Source organism: Oryctolagus cuniculus, chromosome 19 (assembly GCF_964237555.1).
Source record: "Oryctolagus cuniculus chromosome 19, mOryCun1.1, whole genome shotgun sequence".
Classification (NCBI taxonomy): Eukaryota; Metazoa; Chordata; class Mammalia; order Lagomorpha; family Leporidae; genus Oryctolagus; species Oryctolagus cuniculus.
In genome coordinates, this window is record NC_091450.1 from 26406715 (window position 1) to 26423658 (window position 16944).

The 16944-nt window shown below is 49.0% G+C and overlaps 1 protein-coding gene across 1 annotated transcript in view; it reads left to right on the plus strand.

Annotated features, from left to right (window-relative positions):
* Positions 1-16944, plus strand: part of GRIN2A (glutamate ionotropic receptor NMDA type subunit 2A) — a 405170-nt gene that overhangs the window by 217262 nt on the left and 170964 nt on the right. Inside the window, exon 4 of the mRNA XM_070065018.1 lies at positions 11484-12076. Within this exon, the coding sequence (XP_069921119.1) occupies positions 11484-12076 (593 nt within the window). The remainder of the gene's footprint in view (positions 1-11483; positions 12077-16944) is intronic.

A 16944-nucleotide genomic window follows, 5' to 3' on the forward strand; every position in this document is an offset into this window, starting at 1 on the left:
ACAAGGGTATATTGGCATCAGGTGTGGCTTGAACAAGGCACCCACAGAGGCCGTCAGGGCTTGGTAGCTCTCCACCTTCCAGCTCTGCCTGTGGCTCTGATGGTTTGTCCCCAGGATGGTCTATAGTATTAGAATGGCTGCCAGCAATTGTGGCCAGCAGGATCTTCCCAGGATCGAGTGTAACTGCCGAAGACATTGCCTCTTCCTAGTCCCTGTCTCCCAAATTCTGGGAGACACTCTGATTGTTCCAGATTGGGATATTCCCTGCTCTTGAATTGATTATTGATACTCTGAGGATCGAATGACCTAACCGGCTTGATTGAACGAGGGAAAATGATGGAAATTCACTGTTTTCAGGAAAGGAATAATGGACGCTGAATGGTCAGAATGACAGGTGGCCATCACGTGGCCCATTGAAGTTTGTGTGTCTCTAAGAAGAGAGAGCTGAGAAGCATGGCTTCAGGTGCATGGAGAAGGCCAGTGGCCCCATAGAGCTTGGGATTCACAGGTTCTGTGTGCTTCAGTTTATCAGCTCCCCAAAGACCTGATCCTGTGGCCTCTCGCTGGCTTCTGGAGGGGGGGCTAGGGTTTCCATGTGAGAATAGCTGGACATGGCTCCAGACAATGCATCATTGCTGATGGCCCTGTTTGGAAGCTTGGAGTCAGGTGCTCATGGAGCACCAGGTGGGGCCAACTTGGGCCTTTCTTGTGTTCTCACACATAAAATAGGGCCTGGGTCTCAGCAGGTGTCTCTCTGTGGCTGGCCCTGCTAATGTTCTAGAAGGCAGAGCTGGGTCCATGAGCAGCAGTCATTGTGTTGTCCTGGCTGAACCAGAGAGTGTTGGGCTGCCCTAGCTCTTTGCAGCAGGAGGCGAGGAATGCATCCGTGCAGGCATTTGTGCCCTGTTTCCTCCAGCATTGCCGTGCATGCTCGCCAGAGGGACTGCTTGGCTCTAGATGGTGAGGATCTGGGATGTTCCAGCCACAGTAGTTGAGGTTTGGTGAGGTTGGGGTACCAACTGATGCAGTGTTGCAGCAGTTACGTGCCTTCCTGTGTCTTCCGTGCAGGCTGTTGGCATAGGTCAGAATTCCAGAGGGCAGAACAGGGCTAACTACATGGACCTCCTGAGTTGGAATAGAATTGACCTAGGGATTGGATCCAGACCCCTTACCATGATCTCCAGGGTACTCACTGTGACTGGCCTCTGCTCCTTGCCCTAACTCATCTCTCACTTCTCTCATTTGCTCATTTAAGTTTCCACCCCTCTGTTCTTCCCCCTGGTCTCGGAGTGACACACCACTCTGACTTCTGTGTGCGCAGCTCCTTCCGCTCAGCAGCCTGCCTGTCCCCTCCCCACCTCTAAGATTTGCCTGGCTGCCTCCACCGTTGTCTCCGTTGGATCTGCTCCAGCGTACGGGCCAGAAGTCCCTGTGGCATCCTCTCCACCCAGCTCCTGAGCTATGCCATCATTCAGTCTCTTTGACATTGTTCTGTGTACTGATTTCCTTCTTCCTTGCCAGCCTCTTACCGGTCGGAGGTAAAATTCATGAACGTGGGAGCTTCCCTTCGGAAGCCACCTTCCCTAGGTCACCTTCCTGGAACGACGCCTGGCACACAGCAGCGTTGGCTACGTGTGTTGAGTGAATGACAGACAATCGATAGATGAATGAATGTGTCTCCCCCTGAAAGGTAGATCTGGCCGGTCTGCAGAATACGTACATACGTAAACCACTGGGATTCCTTCCTGCCCCCTCGCAGTCTCAGAGTGCGGGTGCCAGTTAGATTGGCAGGGCAGCAAGCAGCACCCTGCGAGGGGAAGGGCCTGGATGGAGAAGGGTGTCGTGCCTTGGCCTCAAGGGTGGGCAGGCACCATTCAGACCTCTCAGCAACCAGGTGACCAGTATAGGGCTGAGGGGTGAGGTGTTAAAGGGCAAGATGCTGACAATTCAGCAGGCATCAGGAGAATAGGAAGGAAGTGGAGATGTTAAATACCCATGATGGACGTGGGATGGGGCCTGAAGCCATAAGCTGACATCCTCATGACTGTTAATACCAACTCAGCTTGGCTGTGTCTTTCCCATGTAACTCGTGTGCCTGTCCCCTTGAAACATTCACAGCAACACTTGGAAGTGATTAGTATTATTGTCATGCCCATTTTTCAGATGGAAAAACTGAGGCTAAGGCTAAATGATTCCTTTGTGGTAAGAAGCAGATCCCAGGCAGGCTGTTAGCAATGTCCGTGTTCCTCCTGTGAGCCCTTCCCCTTTGTGGATGCTTTGTAAATACTTGGCATGTGACAGCAGCATGACACAAGAGGGCACTGAGTTCGGATTCAGGAGACCCTGTGTTCATTCTGCTGGACCACAACGGATTGACGTGAAGTGTGGCTTAAGGCATTCTGGGTTGTGGAGCCTCAGTTTCGTCCCCTCGGAGACAGAGAAGTTGGATTCAGCTTTGCTGGATGTGCTGTGGACACCCGCAGGTATAAACAGGACCCCAGCAGCGATGGGAAGCCGAGGTTGTGTCCTGAAGTCTTAGACGAGCATTTTCCACCCTGGTGGCTCATGGACTCCTTCATGGGGTAAAACAGACATCCTTGGCATCTTCAGGGGTGGTGCGGGAGTGGACAGTGAGGAGTAGGGAGGGGGGGGTCTCAGTTTTAAAGATTAATAACTGCTGAGCTCTTGAAACGTGGTTAATGTGGCTAAGAAGCTGAATATTTAGTTTTCTTTAATGCTTTAAACAAGGGGCATGCACTCAGCCTAGTAGTTCAGATGCCCATGCCCCATATCCGAGTGCCTGAGTTCAGTTCCCAGCTCTGCTCCTGATGGCAGCTCCCAACTAATGCAGACCCTGGGATGTGGCAGGGATGGCTTGAGTGACTGGGTCCCTGCCAGCCATGGGGGTGACTTCTCAGCTCGCTAGTCTAGCCCTGGCCACTGTGGACTCTGGGGAGTGAACCAGCGGATGCAAGTACACACTTGCTTGCTCTCTTCTCCCCCTCTTCACACACGTAGCTGTTAGCTATATATTGGGAGGCCAGGCCAGGATGAGGTTGAGGGCTTGGTAGCTCTGGGTAGCTATAGTCCCTGCTCTACCCCAGTCTGTGGAGTCCAACTTTATAATTATCTCACCTAAGTCCCATCTTGCCCATCATAGTCTGAGAGACCAGACTCTGAGCCCAGCCTTGTTCCTCTCCTTGTCTCTGAGTCAGAGCACTTTAGCCACTGTGCAGAGCTACCCTAGCTGGGAACCCAGCAGCCACAGGAAGCTTGAGATGAAACTTCTCCTTTTCACGTGATCCGCCTGCCTCACTTCTGTGCATTCATCCAAAGGAAACAGAATCTCCGTCTTAAAGTTGAGGTGTACATCATCTGTCGGTACCTGTGGGAGCATTGGTTTCAGGATCCACTGAAGATACCCGAATCCATGGATGCCCCAGTCCCTTACATAAAATGGCTCAATATTTGCACATAACCTGTGCAACACCCTCATGTACTTTAATCATCCCTAGATTAATTAAGAGGCCCAGTGCAATGTACATAGTTATACTGTATTGTCTAGGGAGTGATGACAAGGAAAGACCCTGTATGCTTTCAGTGTAGACACAATTATTCTTTTAATGATAGTTTCAGTGTGTGCTTGGTTGAAGCCTTGGCTGAGGAACTCATGGACACAGAGGTCAGCTGTGTCTATACACAGCCGTGTCACCCAGCTTCACAGAAGGAGGGAACCCTGCCTTATGCGACCTTATAGGTAAGCCAGGAAGCCCTTACGCTATGTGAAACCAGCCAGACTCAAACACTGCATGAACTCACTTATATACGGGATCCACAAAGGTGAAACTCCAGAGCAGAATGCTGGTGGTCAGGGGCTGGAGGAACGGGGGAAACGAGAAGATGTTGTCACAGGGGACAAAGTACAGTCAGGACGTGAGTAAGTCCCGGAATCCTGATGTCCAGTGTGGTGACTGTGGGTGAAAATAATGTCTCAGATGCTTGATATTTGCAGAAAGCCTGGGTGTTAGCGATTCTCATCACTCACATATTTAAAAGGTAGCAGTAAGATGAGGTATGTGTTAATTAGCTTGATTATGACAATCACTTCACAATGTATACATACATAAAAACCTCAGGTTGTACACTTGAATATACACAATATCTGTCAATTTTACACACCAGTAAGGCTAAAAAAATAAGGAAAGAAAGGCTAAACTTCTTATTTGAAGAGAAAGAGGAGAGGACAGAGAAAGATAGTATTCGGTTATTTTTTTTTAAAGAAGTGCGGTTGGATTTGCTCGTGGGAAGAGCAGAGAGGGGGATAGAGTCTAAATCTCCCACTAGTCCAGCAAGTGCAGGTTTCCTGGGGCAGAATTCTGTGTTTTGGGGTGATGGGGTTGGTGTGGTCTCGGGAGATGGTGCACAGAGCAAGTGCAGAGTCTTTCTGTGCTCTTCCAGAGCTTCGTCAGCTCATCCAACAGTGCACCTGTCACATCCTGGTCCCTCTCAGGTACTGTGGTGGATGCTAAGCCCCTAAGACTGGGTCCAGACTCAGATGGGGCTGCTATGTGTTTCTTTCTTTTCTTTTCTTTTCTTTTTTTTTTTGACAGGCAGAGTGGACAGTAAGAGAGAGACAGACAGAGAGAAAGGTCTTCCTTTGCCGCTGGTTCACCCTCCAATGGCCGCCACAGCCGGCGCACGCGCTGATCCGAAGGCAGGAGCCAGGTGCTTCTCCTGGTCTCCCATGGGGTGCAGGGCCCAAGCACTTGGGCCATCCTCCACTGCACTCCCGGGCCACAGCAGAGAGCTGGCCTGGAAGGGGGGCAACCGGGACAGAATCCATCGCCCCGACTGGGACTAGAACCCGGTGTGCCAGTGCCGCAAGGCGGAGGATTAGCCTAGTGAACTGCAGCGCCGGCCTGCTATGTGTTTCTACTTCGTTATGAAGACCATGGAAGCTGCTGGAAAATTTTAAGGGAGGGCTTGAGAAGGGGTGCGCCATGCTCCGATATGAACTTCATAATGATAAGTCCAGTGTCTGTGTGGCAGGTGGGTGGGAGGGGGCAAGACAAGCTCGACAAGAGGCTCCCTCTGAAGTTTGAGAAACTTCCAGATGTCTGAAAACGAGCTGGTGCAACAGAGAAAGGAAAAGAAATAAGCCTGAGACATGATGAAGCAGCTGTGGCTGCTCTAAGTTTGGGTAGTGATTAACTGCCGTAGTGAATGTGGGAAGATGGGAAGAAATACCTCCTTTCCTGAGAGGAGTGAAGTGGGGAGTTGAATGTAAATCATTAACTGGTGCAAGGAGCGGGCGTTGCTTCAAGAGGAATTATTTGTGGGCGATGGAGTGGATATGTTTTTAAGAAATGGTATCTGGGTGTGATTTTTCCCGTCGACACCAGTCTCCTCTGTACACTGATTAAAGACTGCATGTGGGATCATCCATGTTGGGAACTTCTTTTCTAGCTGGATGTCTCAAGAGAGACTGAGAGGTAGTTAACCACAACTGCACACACGCAGACTCGATTTTTTGATCTCCATTCCTGGAAGCGGTGTTGGGAGTAGATGAACATTCTGATTTTGCATCCAGGCTGCCTGGCTTGGCCATGTACTAAGTTTGTGACTCTGGGCAACCTTGTATTCTGTGAGCCTCAGCTTTTAAATCTGCGACACAGGAATGATAATGAGACCTCCCACCATGTGGTGTGTAGAGCCACACGTTGATATTTTCCATGCAGTCCAGCCATGACGATGTGGTGGTGGTGGTGGAGGAGGAAGAGGAGGATGGGGAGAGTAGGTGATCATGGGATAGATCAGTTCAGCTTATGTGTGCCTGAGAACACTGTTCATCTGAATCCTCATGCTTTTTGATATGTTCGCATTCATCCATGGAAACTGAAACAAAATATGTTTATAAGCTCAGCTGTTGCACTGTGAGAATAACAGAAAATTAGGGCTCAGCAGGACCATCCTGCAAGAGGAACAAGCAGATTACCAAGGGGTCTGTCTTCATCTTGGCTGGGTCACCTGCCTCAGTTTCCTTATGTTGCTGCCCTCCCAACCCCGCCCCCAGCAGCAGGAATGTAAGCTGTGAAGTGGTGCCAAGTTGACCGTCATGATCAGTTCTCTCCTGCTTCCTGGGGTGAGCTCCCTGCTCATCCATCCCCTCACCAAATATTTATCAGGCTCCTACTGCGTGTTAGATGTTGTGCCAGCCTCTTGAGTAGATAACCAACTCGAATGAGACTCATCCTGCTGTCAAGATGAGACAGAGAAAAGCAAATCAGCTTTGAAGTTCAGATGCTCAGGTCTGGAAATTCCAATTCGGTGGTCAGGGGTGTGGTGCAAGCATCGGGTTTGTTCATAGCTCTCCCCCGGCTCTACTATGTAGCTAGGAGTGACAGCCACTCATGTGTGCATGAAAGCAGCAGATACACCTTGCAGTGACCATGCTGTTGTCACTGTGGGCTATGTGGGTCTTAGACAAACCACTTAACCTCTCTTCCTGCGTCTTTTCGAGAAATGCCATCCTCTTGCCCTGTCTTTGGGATAGTTAATATCAAAGGGATAGCAGGTAAGTGCTTTATAACCTTCCTAAATGGGTAAGTGAAATGAAAAATGCTGTTGTTGAGTCTTAGTGCTTAGGGTGTCAGGTGTCACCAGGGGAACTCAGCGAGCTCTGGAACCTTCTAGAACAGGATCTAATGCTCTCAACCTGCTCTATAGAGACCTCAGTTATGGGAGGGGAGGGGAACCAAAACGCCCAGAATCCCACACACCATGCCTCCCTCGCTGTGTGTTTAAAACAGTTTGTTCTGTGTTCTGCAGAGCAGTGAGTATGGGGAGGGAACTGCTTTTGCTTCAGAACCGAAGTGGGTGTATGAAATCTGTTCCTCTCCCCCGGCTGCACATTCTACGGAAGCCAAGTGCCAGAGGTGGTCAGAGACTGATCTGTAGAATCCCCACAGTACAGACGGAGCAGTGGTGAGAGGAGCTAAGTGCAGGAGCCTCTACAGTTGGGGCAGGCAGTGAGAAAGATGTGCAGGAGGTTGGAAGGATGGACTTTTAGGGTATATCTGCTGCCAGGTCCTGGGATTGCGGCCAAACTCCCCATCACCTCCTGCCAGTCCCTAAAGTCACCTTAGAAAAACCCAGAGCTGGATGGGAGCTTTTTCAGTGCCTGCTTGTGCAGTTAGCTTCTGCAAATACCTCCTTGCTTCCATCCCCGCAAGGGGCGTGCATCCCTAAGGTCCTTGGGCCACAGTTGTTTTTGACGTTTAAGTTTCAGATGCCAATAAGCACAGTGGCATGATGTAACTGTGTGAGGCCCGTGAAGACACTGGCAATGGTTTCTCTCCAAGGCCTGGATTCATTCCTGTGAGGAAAGACAGCTCCTTCCTGTCTTCATGCAGTTCTCCCTGGGCTCAGAAGAATGGGCTGGTTTGCAGGAGGAACCGGGGGTTTGAAACCAGGATGTCAGTGGCTGTGGGAGTAGTAGTTTTGGAGATAGGGGAAAGACGCCCTTGGGTTTCTGGTTGGGGCCCATGCGGTCTGAGGCTGTGGAGAGGGGTCAGGCATGAGTAGACGTGTCCCTGCTCCCAGCAGTTTATCCCCTGCTAACAGCAACCCGTGGGATGGTGGTCATTGTTCCCATCTTCAGGTGCGGAAAATCAGAGCCAGAAAGGCCAAGTGCTGGCCAGCTGGTGCAGAGCCAGGGCTTGAACGGGAGTCCAGTAGCCCCACAGCCTGATATTTCAACCACGAAGCTTGGCTGGTGCTCACATGGAGGGCACTGGGGAGTCTGATCTTAGTGTGGTGGTCCCTTGGGAGCCATCAGTGGTGACAGAGCAGGGGAGTGGCCTGGTTTGGACAATGTGCTAGGAATTTCAGCCAGGCAGTCACGCATGGGGCAGGGTGCTGAGATGCTCCAAGTCCAGAGTGTCAATCACCACCTTAGGAGGTGGGGCATGGCAGGAAGTGCCAAGGGTACTGACCAATGGGAAAAATAACAGGGACTTAGAATTTGCCGTGCACTTGATATTTAATGCATACTGCACTGGACGCCCCAATACCAGGAGAGTACTTAATTTTCAGACCTCATTGAGGAAGGACAGTAGAGCACAGGGCTGAAAAGCTTGGGTTCTCAAAGGCAGGCTAACCTGATTCACTTCCCATTGGCCCTGGAAAAGCCACTCAACCTCCAGGTTTGCTTCTTCATAAAAGGGGCACATCTTAGCAAAGTGTTTGGAGGTGACATCACATGGGACAGGAGCCAGAGGTATTGAGTAATGTGACTCTTGTAGAGTAAGTACTCCTGGATGTTAACCACAGTAATTAGTACCATGGCCACACCTACTTTCCAGACAAGGGAGCTCAGGCTCTAAAGTTGAATGATTTTTCCCAAGGTCACAGAATTAAAGTTGGAATTGGTCCATCTGACCCCCAAAACTACACTGCTATCTATCCTGGAGAGAAGCTGCTGATGGGGATAGACTAGGAGGGTTAGGGGAGAGACTCACCTCGGGCTAAAGGATTGCAAGACAGGGGAGGGACTAGGGATGAAACAAAGCAAGCATTTTTTTCTCTTTCCCAGGTGACCTGTGGCAAACGGGCTCTGGGCAGGTGAATGGCTATCTCCATGATCATCTTTCCCCCTCAGCCATGCCCTCCCTTAGACATGGAGAGCCACATATCTTACAGTACATAAAGCTCCTGGTGGATGCCCTAGTACATGGAGCCAGGGTGTTGCAGGGTCTCAGGATAGCAAGCTTAACCTCCGCCTTTCCAGCAGTACCAGTGATCCCAAAGAAGTGTGTGTGTGTGTGTGTGTGTGCATGTGTGTGTTCTGTCTCCTACACCCTTTCCATTGGATTCCCACTCTGTGATGAGAACTTTGCTCCGTTCCTCAGTGACTCAGTGCAGGAAGATGCTGATGCACTGCCTTGGGCAGTCACCATGAGGCTTTGATGACCGGTGTCTTCAGAGGCATCATTGTTCTATGGGAATTACTGCTTTTCTTTTGTAATTAAGTTTGGAACATTTCGGTCCCATCCCAAGAGGCACCTGACAGTGTGTGGGATTGATGAATGCAGCTGCCTGTAGACTCTGTGTCTGTGCAGTCTTCTGTTGGTAGCTTCTTTATTTTGTCACCTTTTTGGGTATTTAATGATGTTCTCTGGACAATAGCCAAGGCATATAAGTCTTCTGTATTTTCTTCCTTATCAACAGGACCCACAGAGAGTTGTATAGAGGAAAGGTTCTCCAGTGTAGAAAGGGACAGGTGATGATGTTGAAAGTTTTGCTTTGTTTTGGATGAAACATTCAAGATCCATGCAAAACACAACTCAGATCCTGAATTCTTCCCTCTTCATTTTCTGTTTAAACCATAAACATTCCTCGTAGGCCTCACTCACACCATCATGTACTTAGATCTTTGTCATTGTCCATTTATCGATGTTTCATGAGCCAAGCCAGGTGCTGTGGGCAGAGAGACGAGGACAGCAAAGTCTCTGCCCTTGAGGCACTCAGTCTTGTTGAGATGTGATTTAAAATGACTAATCAATTCAAGAACATTGAATTTCTCCAAAAGCTACTGTGGGGAAAAAGATAATTACCCAAAGTCTTTAAATCTGTTACCCACTTTAATTGATTTAATTAGGAAAAATTCATAGAACCATAATATTGAATGGAGCCCAGAAGGCATTTATTTATTCCTGTTACTTCTCTCTGCCTTTAGGCCAACACTGCGTTCAAATTATCCCCCCAAATCCATGCATTTCAGAAAAGAGCAGTCATTTAATAAGAACTGTAGCTTTTGGCCCATTTAGATAAAGCTTTCAGTGAGCACCCAGAGGGAAAATGATGTAGACTTGTCGCAAGCGTTGATGTGCATGGCCACAAAGCACTGTTCTGAAAGACACAAATGGCTTCAACCACCCTTGACACACACGTGTGCTCACACGTGCACTTGAGATGGAATCCCCATAAGCTATATCATTGACGTGTGCTACATGCACATGGAAGACGCAGGATTCAAAATGAAAACATGGCTGTAATGTGATAAAGATCCTTGGAGAATTCTTTCAGCTCCCAGAAAAAAAGAGACGTGTCTCAGCATTTGTCAAGTCCTGTTTTGCTCTAACACGGAGGCATACCTTCTGTTTAGCTGGCGTTTTTGCATCACGCCAGCCAGTCAACAACATGTTTGAGGCATCTGCTAGGAACAGAGCTCAGATGATCCCAGGAAGGCTGTGGTTGAGTGCTAGAAAGGGGACTGAATGCTGAGTCCCGGAACCAAAGCTCAGATGGTCACTTGCTGTGTGCCCGTGTTGAGCCTTGTTTCCCCTGGCCAACAGTACCAAGCCCCTGAGATCATCTGTGGGATTTGGGGAGTTATGGGATATGAAAGTATCTATGAGTTGTGCAATTGTGTCATAACGTGCCTATTCTAAGTGGAAATTTGTTCTCATAATCACAGATTGGTAGAGACATTAGGGCTAATGGCCCTTCAACACCATGCCACTTTCCGGCATAAGGGCACTCAGTGGCTTCCCCCATGGAGTCTAACCCTGTGGACACAGCCCTGTGTGCAGGGATCCTGGCAAGATCTTCAACATCACTTCATCCCCACTGCTTCATCGACCATAATGCATTTATCTGCGGTCCCTGAAACAGTCAAAGTGGACCCCAAGACACCTCTGTCTGTAATGTCCACCTTATCCCCTCTTGCTCACCTGAATACTCCTTTGAGAATCTCTTCTCTCTCAGTCCTCAGTTCACAGAAATTGCTCTTTCTCAAGTTCCCATCAGATCTTTGAAGATATGAAAGTCAGCGTCTGACCTGTGTATCTCTGTTTCCCCCAAGGTCTAAAGTGGTGTTGCACCTAGTAAGGAACTCAATAAATACTTGCTGAGTGGATAGATGTTCACATAGCATTTTTATACTCTCTATTAGACAGGAATCTTGAGTTCAAGTATTCAGACTGGCTTATGGGAACATGGGAATTGATTGGCTGATATAAACAATAGGCCCAGGGTGCGTGGCCTCAGGCAGAGAAGACGGGGAGAGGGAAGGCTGCAACAGTAGGTCACCAGGAATCTGTTTCTACTTCCTGATGGTGTTTTATGTATGTTAGCTTCATTGCTCCATCGTGAACCTGGGGACCAGATAGATTTGTCTGTTGCAACCATGTACACTCAAAGGGAAGGAGGGTGGGGCCAAGACGAAGAGATGATGGGCAAGCAAAATGGCAGATGTCCTTTCCTGCAGTAGACAGGGATTTTCCTCATCTCTGTATTTCTGGCATCTACTTTGGAGCCCAGCATTCAGTAGGTGCTTAGCAGTGTTTTTGAGCAAATAGATGTGTGCTTTATTTTCCCTTATTTCCAGGTAGAAACTTCTTTAATTCCCTAAAGACAGATGGTTCTGTATAAACTGCCTTCTGCCTCATGCCATGTTTTGCTTTCTTTTTGCCCGTCGGCAGGATCCCACGTCTACTTTCTTCCAGTTTGGAGCGTCCATCCAGCAGCAGGCCACGGTCATGCTGAAGATCATGCAGGATTACGACTGGCACGTTTTCTCCCTGGTGACCACCATCTTCCCCGGCTACAGGGACTTCATCAGCTTCATCAAAACCACCGTGGACAACAGCTTTGTGGGCTGGGACATGCAGAACGTGATCACGCTGGACACCTCCTTCGAGGACGCCAAGACACAAGTGCAGCTGAAGAAGATCCACTCCTCCGTCATCCTGCTCTACTGTTCCAAAGACGAGGCCGTTCTCATCCTGAGTGAGGCCCGCTCGCTTGGCCTCACCGGCTATGACTTCTTCTGGATTGTCCCCAGCCTGGTTTCTGGAAATACAGAACTCATCCCCAAAGAGTTTCCCTCAGGACTCATTTCAGTCTCCTACGATGACTGGGACTACAGCCTGGAGGCCAGAGTGAGGGACGGTCTTGGCATCCTAACCACAGCTGCGTCTTCCATGTTGGACAAGTTCTCCTACATCCCTGAGGCCAAGTCCAGCTGCTATGGGCAAACGGAGAAGCCGGAGGCCCCACTGCACACGCTGCACCAGTAAGAGAGAGCTCTTTGCTTGTCCCCTAAAGTGGGATCACAGTTTTGAGGTCGCTTGTTTAGATGGTCGTTGATGGAAATATGCACTGAAAACAGATCAGGTTATGTGTGTGCATTTGGGATTTCTGTTGTGTTTAGTTTCACTCTGCTTTCCTCTCTTCCTCTCTTCTCAACTCCTTTCACTTTTAAGATAAATAATATTGTATTTTATTTCAAAAAAAATACATTTTTAACAATGTATTCTAAAAACTGACAAATGGAATGCTCTCTCTCCCTCTCTCTCCCTCTCTCCCCCCTCTCTCCCTCCCTCTCTCTCTCCCCCCCTCTCTCTCCCTCCCTCCCTCTCTCTCTCTCTCTCCCCCTCTCTTTCCCTCTCTCCATCTCTCCCTTTCTCCCTCTCTCCCCCTCTCTCTCCGTATCTCTCCCTCTCTCCCCCTCTCTCCCTCTCTTCCTCTCTCCCTCTCTCTCCCTCTCTCCTTCCCTCTCCCTCCCTCTCCCTCTCCCTCCCTCTCTCCCTCCCTCCCTCCCTCCCTCTCTCTCTCTCTCTCTTCCTCTCTCTTCCTCTCTCTCCCTCTCTCTCCCTCTCTCTCCCTCTCTCTCTCTCTCTCTGTATCTCAGGTATATCTAAGTTCCCTATAATGCGCACATCACACTCTTCAATATAGATGAAACGTGATTTATGTATCCATCCAATCCACGTAATGATTGCAGCTCTGTTTTTGTCAGATTTTTCCTCTTAGAAGCTGAACTGCAGTGATAATCGTCCAGCTTGACCATGCACATGTGCAATTATTTTCCTAAGATTCTTTCTAAAAAGTGGGAGTTTTGGGTCATAAGTCGTGTGTATTTTAAAATTTGAATATCTGTGACCCAGTTGTGGTGCAGAGTAACTGTGCCAATTTCCACTCACACCCACAGGTTGTGAAATCGCCCACTTTCCCACATCCTCAGCAACTGTGGCTGTTGGGGGGGAAACTGCCCACAGTGGCGCTTCTGGTCTCAGACTTTGTATTTCTTCCCTCCTTACACCCTAAGTATTTTGTGGGCCATTGACGTCTTGGCAGCCATCACACTTAAAGCTGAATTATATTCCGTCAAATGGACGACTCCTAATTCATTTGACTACTGCCAGCTTGGTGGACGTGGAGTCAGTTTTATGTTTCTGAAAAGTCTCCTTGTTCCTTGTGGCCCATCACTGGCTCAGCCGTGAGATTGAAAATTATCACTGCAGACTCGTTTGGTGTATTTTTGTCCAGCGTTCACTGATTCAGTCCATACTTCATTCCTCGGATAATGAGCCGCGTGGCACTGTGACTGAGGGACAGGGCTCTGGAGTTAGTCTGTCTGATTTCAGATACGGTCTTCTCTGCTTTCTCTGTGCCTTGGACGATCATTTTACCTTTCTGGCCTGAGATGTTCATTGTGAAATTATAACAGCCCCCACTCTCTCAGCAGTCGTTCCCCAACTTTGGCACACATCAGAATTTTGGGGAGAGCTTGTTACTTCACAGACTGCGGGCTCTGCACGTCCGTGTGTCTCAAGCAGCAGCAGTACGAGCATTTGTGATTCTAGCAGGTTCCTGGGTGATGCTGACCTTGCTGCCTGGGGATTCTGTTTTGAGAACCTGTCTTCTGGGGGTTCATTGTGAGTATTAAATGAGGCAACGCAGCACCATGCTAGCACTGGCCTCAGTAATTAGGTAATAACTTTCAGAGCCATGAGTGAAGTTCTTGGCCATTGTTAATAACAGCCAGTAGAGGCTGGCACCGCGGCTCAATAGGCTAACCCTCTGCCTACGGCGCCAGCACACCGGGTTCTAGTCCCGGTCGGGGCACCAGATTCTGTCCCGGTTGCCCCTCTTCCAGGCCAGCTCTCTGCTGTGGCCTGGGAGTGCAGTGGAGAATGGCCCAAGTCCTTGGGCCCTGCACCCAGTGGCCGTGGCAGCCATTGGAAGGTGAACCAACGGCAAAGGAAGACCTTTCTCTCTGTCTCTCTCTCTCTCACTATCCACTCTGCCTGTCCAAAAAAAAAAAAAAAATAACAGCCAGTAGATCATGTGAGTTTATGGCAGGAGAGTACAGGGTTGCTCTAAAATATCTGAACCTCTAGCAGTAGAGGTCAGGTTTCTCTCTGCACTGGGGCTGGAGGGGTGTGTGTGTGTGTTAGTATACTTCTCTCTGGGCTGGGGCTGGAGGGGTGTGTGTGTGTGTGTGTTAGACAGCATGCTTCTTTACAATTAACACACACCTGAGAAAGGAGCTCTTCAATTGAGAAATCATGGTCCTGTGACAGCTTCCCTTCCTCTCTTCTTCACCTCCTTAATAATCCTGTTTCTACATCGCCTTTCGCAGCATTTTAAATAATTGTCCAAATACCAGGAAGAAACTTAGGTAAATCAATGTGAGACCCGCGAGCTCTTGGAGAGTGGGATCGCTGCCAGCCCAGAGACAAGAGCGGGCTAATGAATTCCTTCTTCCTTTCATGAGGTGTGCCCTGCAGCTGGAATACTCAGAACTGTGAGATTTTGATGGAAATGTAACTCAATTGTAGGGCAATTGGAATATGCACAGGAGAAGGAATTTGGGCAGGATAATTGGTAAAATATTCAGATCCCTTTCCAGTGGCCACCCTGGTTTCCGTTTTTTAAAATGAAAACCCTGCTGTTGTAGAAATTCTGTTTGTGCCATTTGCAGAAATTAAACCTTTAAATGCAGCAAGTTTGTAACTGTGATTTCAGCCCCCAGAGAAACACGCATCAAAGGCAGTAAGTTGGCATCCACTGCCTGGTGTTTAGCCAGGCATCTCTGCACCCACAGAGGACCCATGGTGCCATACAGGGTGTAAGGCTGGGAAAGAGTACAGGAATCTCTGTTTAACCCCTCAACCCCGACACGCCCTGTGTGCCACACTCACCCCAGGAGGGTGTGAGCCACGTGCCCTTGGCCACAGCTGGAGGAAGCCCAAAGAAGCCCGTGGAGAAGAACAAAGCTCGTAGGGATCTCTGGGTTTCCACCCTCCACCCTCCCTCCCTGCACATACAGACCTGGTGCAAGCCCCTGGCACATTCAAAGGAGTTAGGAAATGGCTTCAGTCCTTGGAGACCACACACTGCCAGGAAGATGAGGGAAACTTGTTGAGAGACACAATCAGGTAACAAGAATTCTTCTGCTCAACACTGACCAAACAACAACAACAACAACAACACAAACAAAAAACCAAAAAAAAGCAACAAAAATAAACCAGGAGTGCAGAATCTGATCAAATGCCCAGCCCAGCACTTGCCATGGAGAAGGAAGACTGACATGCCACATTTGTTTCAACATTTTAAAGGCAGTAAAACATTCATGATAATGTAGAAGTTCTGCTCGGACCTCTCCCCCGTCCCACCTTCCTCCCCTGGTCCCTGGAGGGAAAGCACTGGGAGGCATTTGGTATTCATCCAGATCCACGGACATGTCTTTCTACTTAAAGTTTCAATGCATGCAGAACTTCAACAAGTTTGTGGACATTGTGCATGGTCTGGAACAATTTTTAAATCTTTTGTTTATTTGAAAGAGAGGGAGAGAATAAAACCCACTGCACCCCAGTGTGTACAATAGCAGGAAGCCAGAGTGAGAAGATGGAACAGGGAACTGAACCCAGGCACTCCGGTATGGGACATGGGCTTCCCAGCTGGCATCTTAATTCCCAAACCAAATGCCTGCTCCGCCTGATATTTTAATTCCATTCCCCATGAACTTTTTGAAGTACCCTCGTGTGCAACCACATACCCAATACACAGGTTTTTTTTTTTTCCCCTTAAATTTGAAAGGCAGAGTTTCTGAGAGGGAGGCAGGGACACACACACCCCCCTCCCATCCTCTGGTTGGGTCATCTGCTGCTGCTCTCGGGGGTACATTAGCAAGGTGCTGGCCCAGAAGTGGAGCGGCCCTGGGTGTGGTTCTCAGCCGTCACAGTGGGACCCCAGGTCCCCTCAGTGACACCTTCAGGTATGAATTCAGCTGAAGCTTCGTTTGCATCCTTCGTGATTCGCATGCTACAGCAAATGAATGAAGGTTATTTGTTTACCAGATGCTTAGCAAAGACAGCCCTTCCTGTCCCCACTGGGCAGCAACCCCTGACTCTTGAGCCCGTGGCTTCCACAGAGCAAGCTGATGGATCCAGCTCGGGCTGCAGATGTATCTGTTCTCTGCCTTCAGTCACCCCTACAAGTCACTTAGGATCCGCAGCCTCCACGCACATCAAGGGAGAGTGATTCAGGGGGCGACAGGACACTTACACAACAGGATACAATCAAGAACTAAGATGCATATGCTGGTGTGTGTGTTCAGGATCCTACCGTGAACCTGTTTTTGCCCTTGGGGTTTCAGGAAAAAAAAACTAGGGGAAAGGGGGACATTTTCTTTCTATTTAATATGCCTCCTTTTACAGAAGAGACTTTGAAAAGAGCAGTCAGCATTTTCCAAAGTTCAAAAATAGCTCAGCCGCGTTATGTAAGCTCCTTGCTCCTGCACAGTTATTAAACATCTGCCCCTTCAAGCACAGAACACAACACTGGTGACTCCCAGAGCCTGGAGGGTCTGGGCAGCTCCACCCCATGCACCTGTCCATTTCATTAAGGCCTGGGGCCCCTGGAGGCAGTGTGGTATCACGGGTAAGGGTGCAAGCACTGGAACCTGGCTGCCTGGGTTGGAATTCCTGAGCTACACTTTTCCCAGTGTTCTGCTGAGTGTCTCAGCTCCTTCAAGTGTAATATATGCATGAGAAAAATAGAAGAAAAGTTATCTGCTTTCTCTGTCAGTGCTTGGGACGTGGCACAGCAGTCTACAAATGGCTGCTCTTACTAATGAACTCGTGGTTGTAAAAT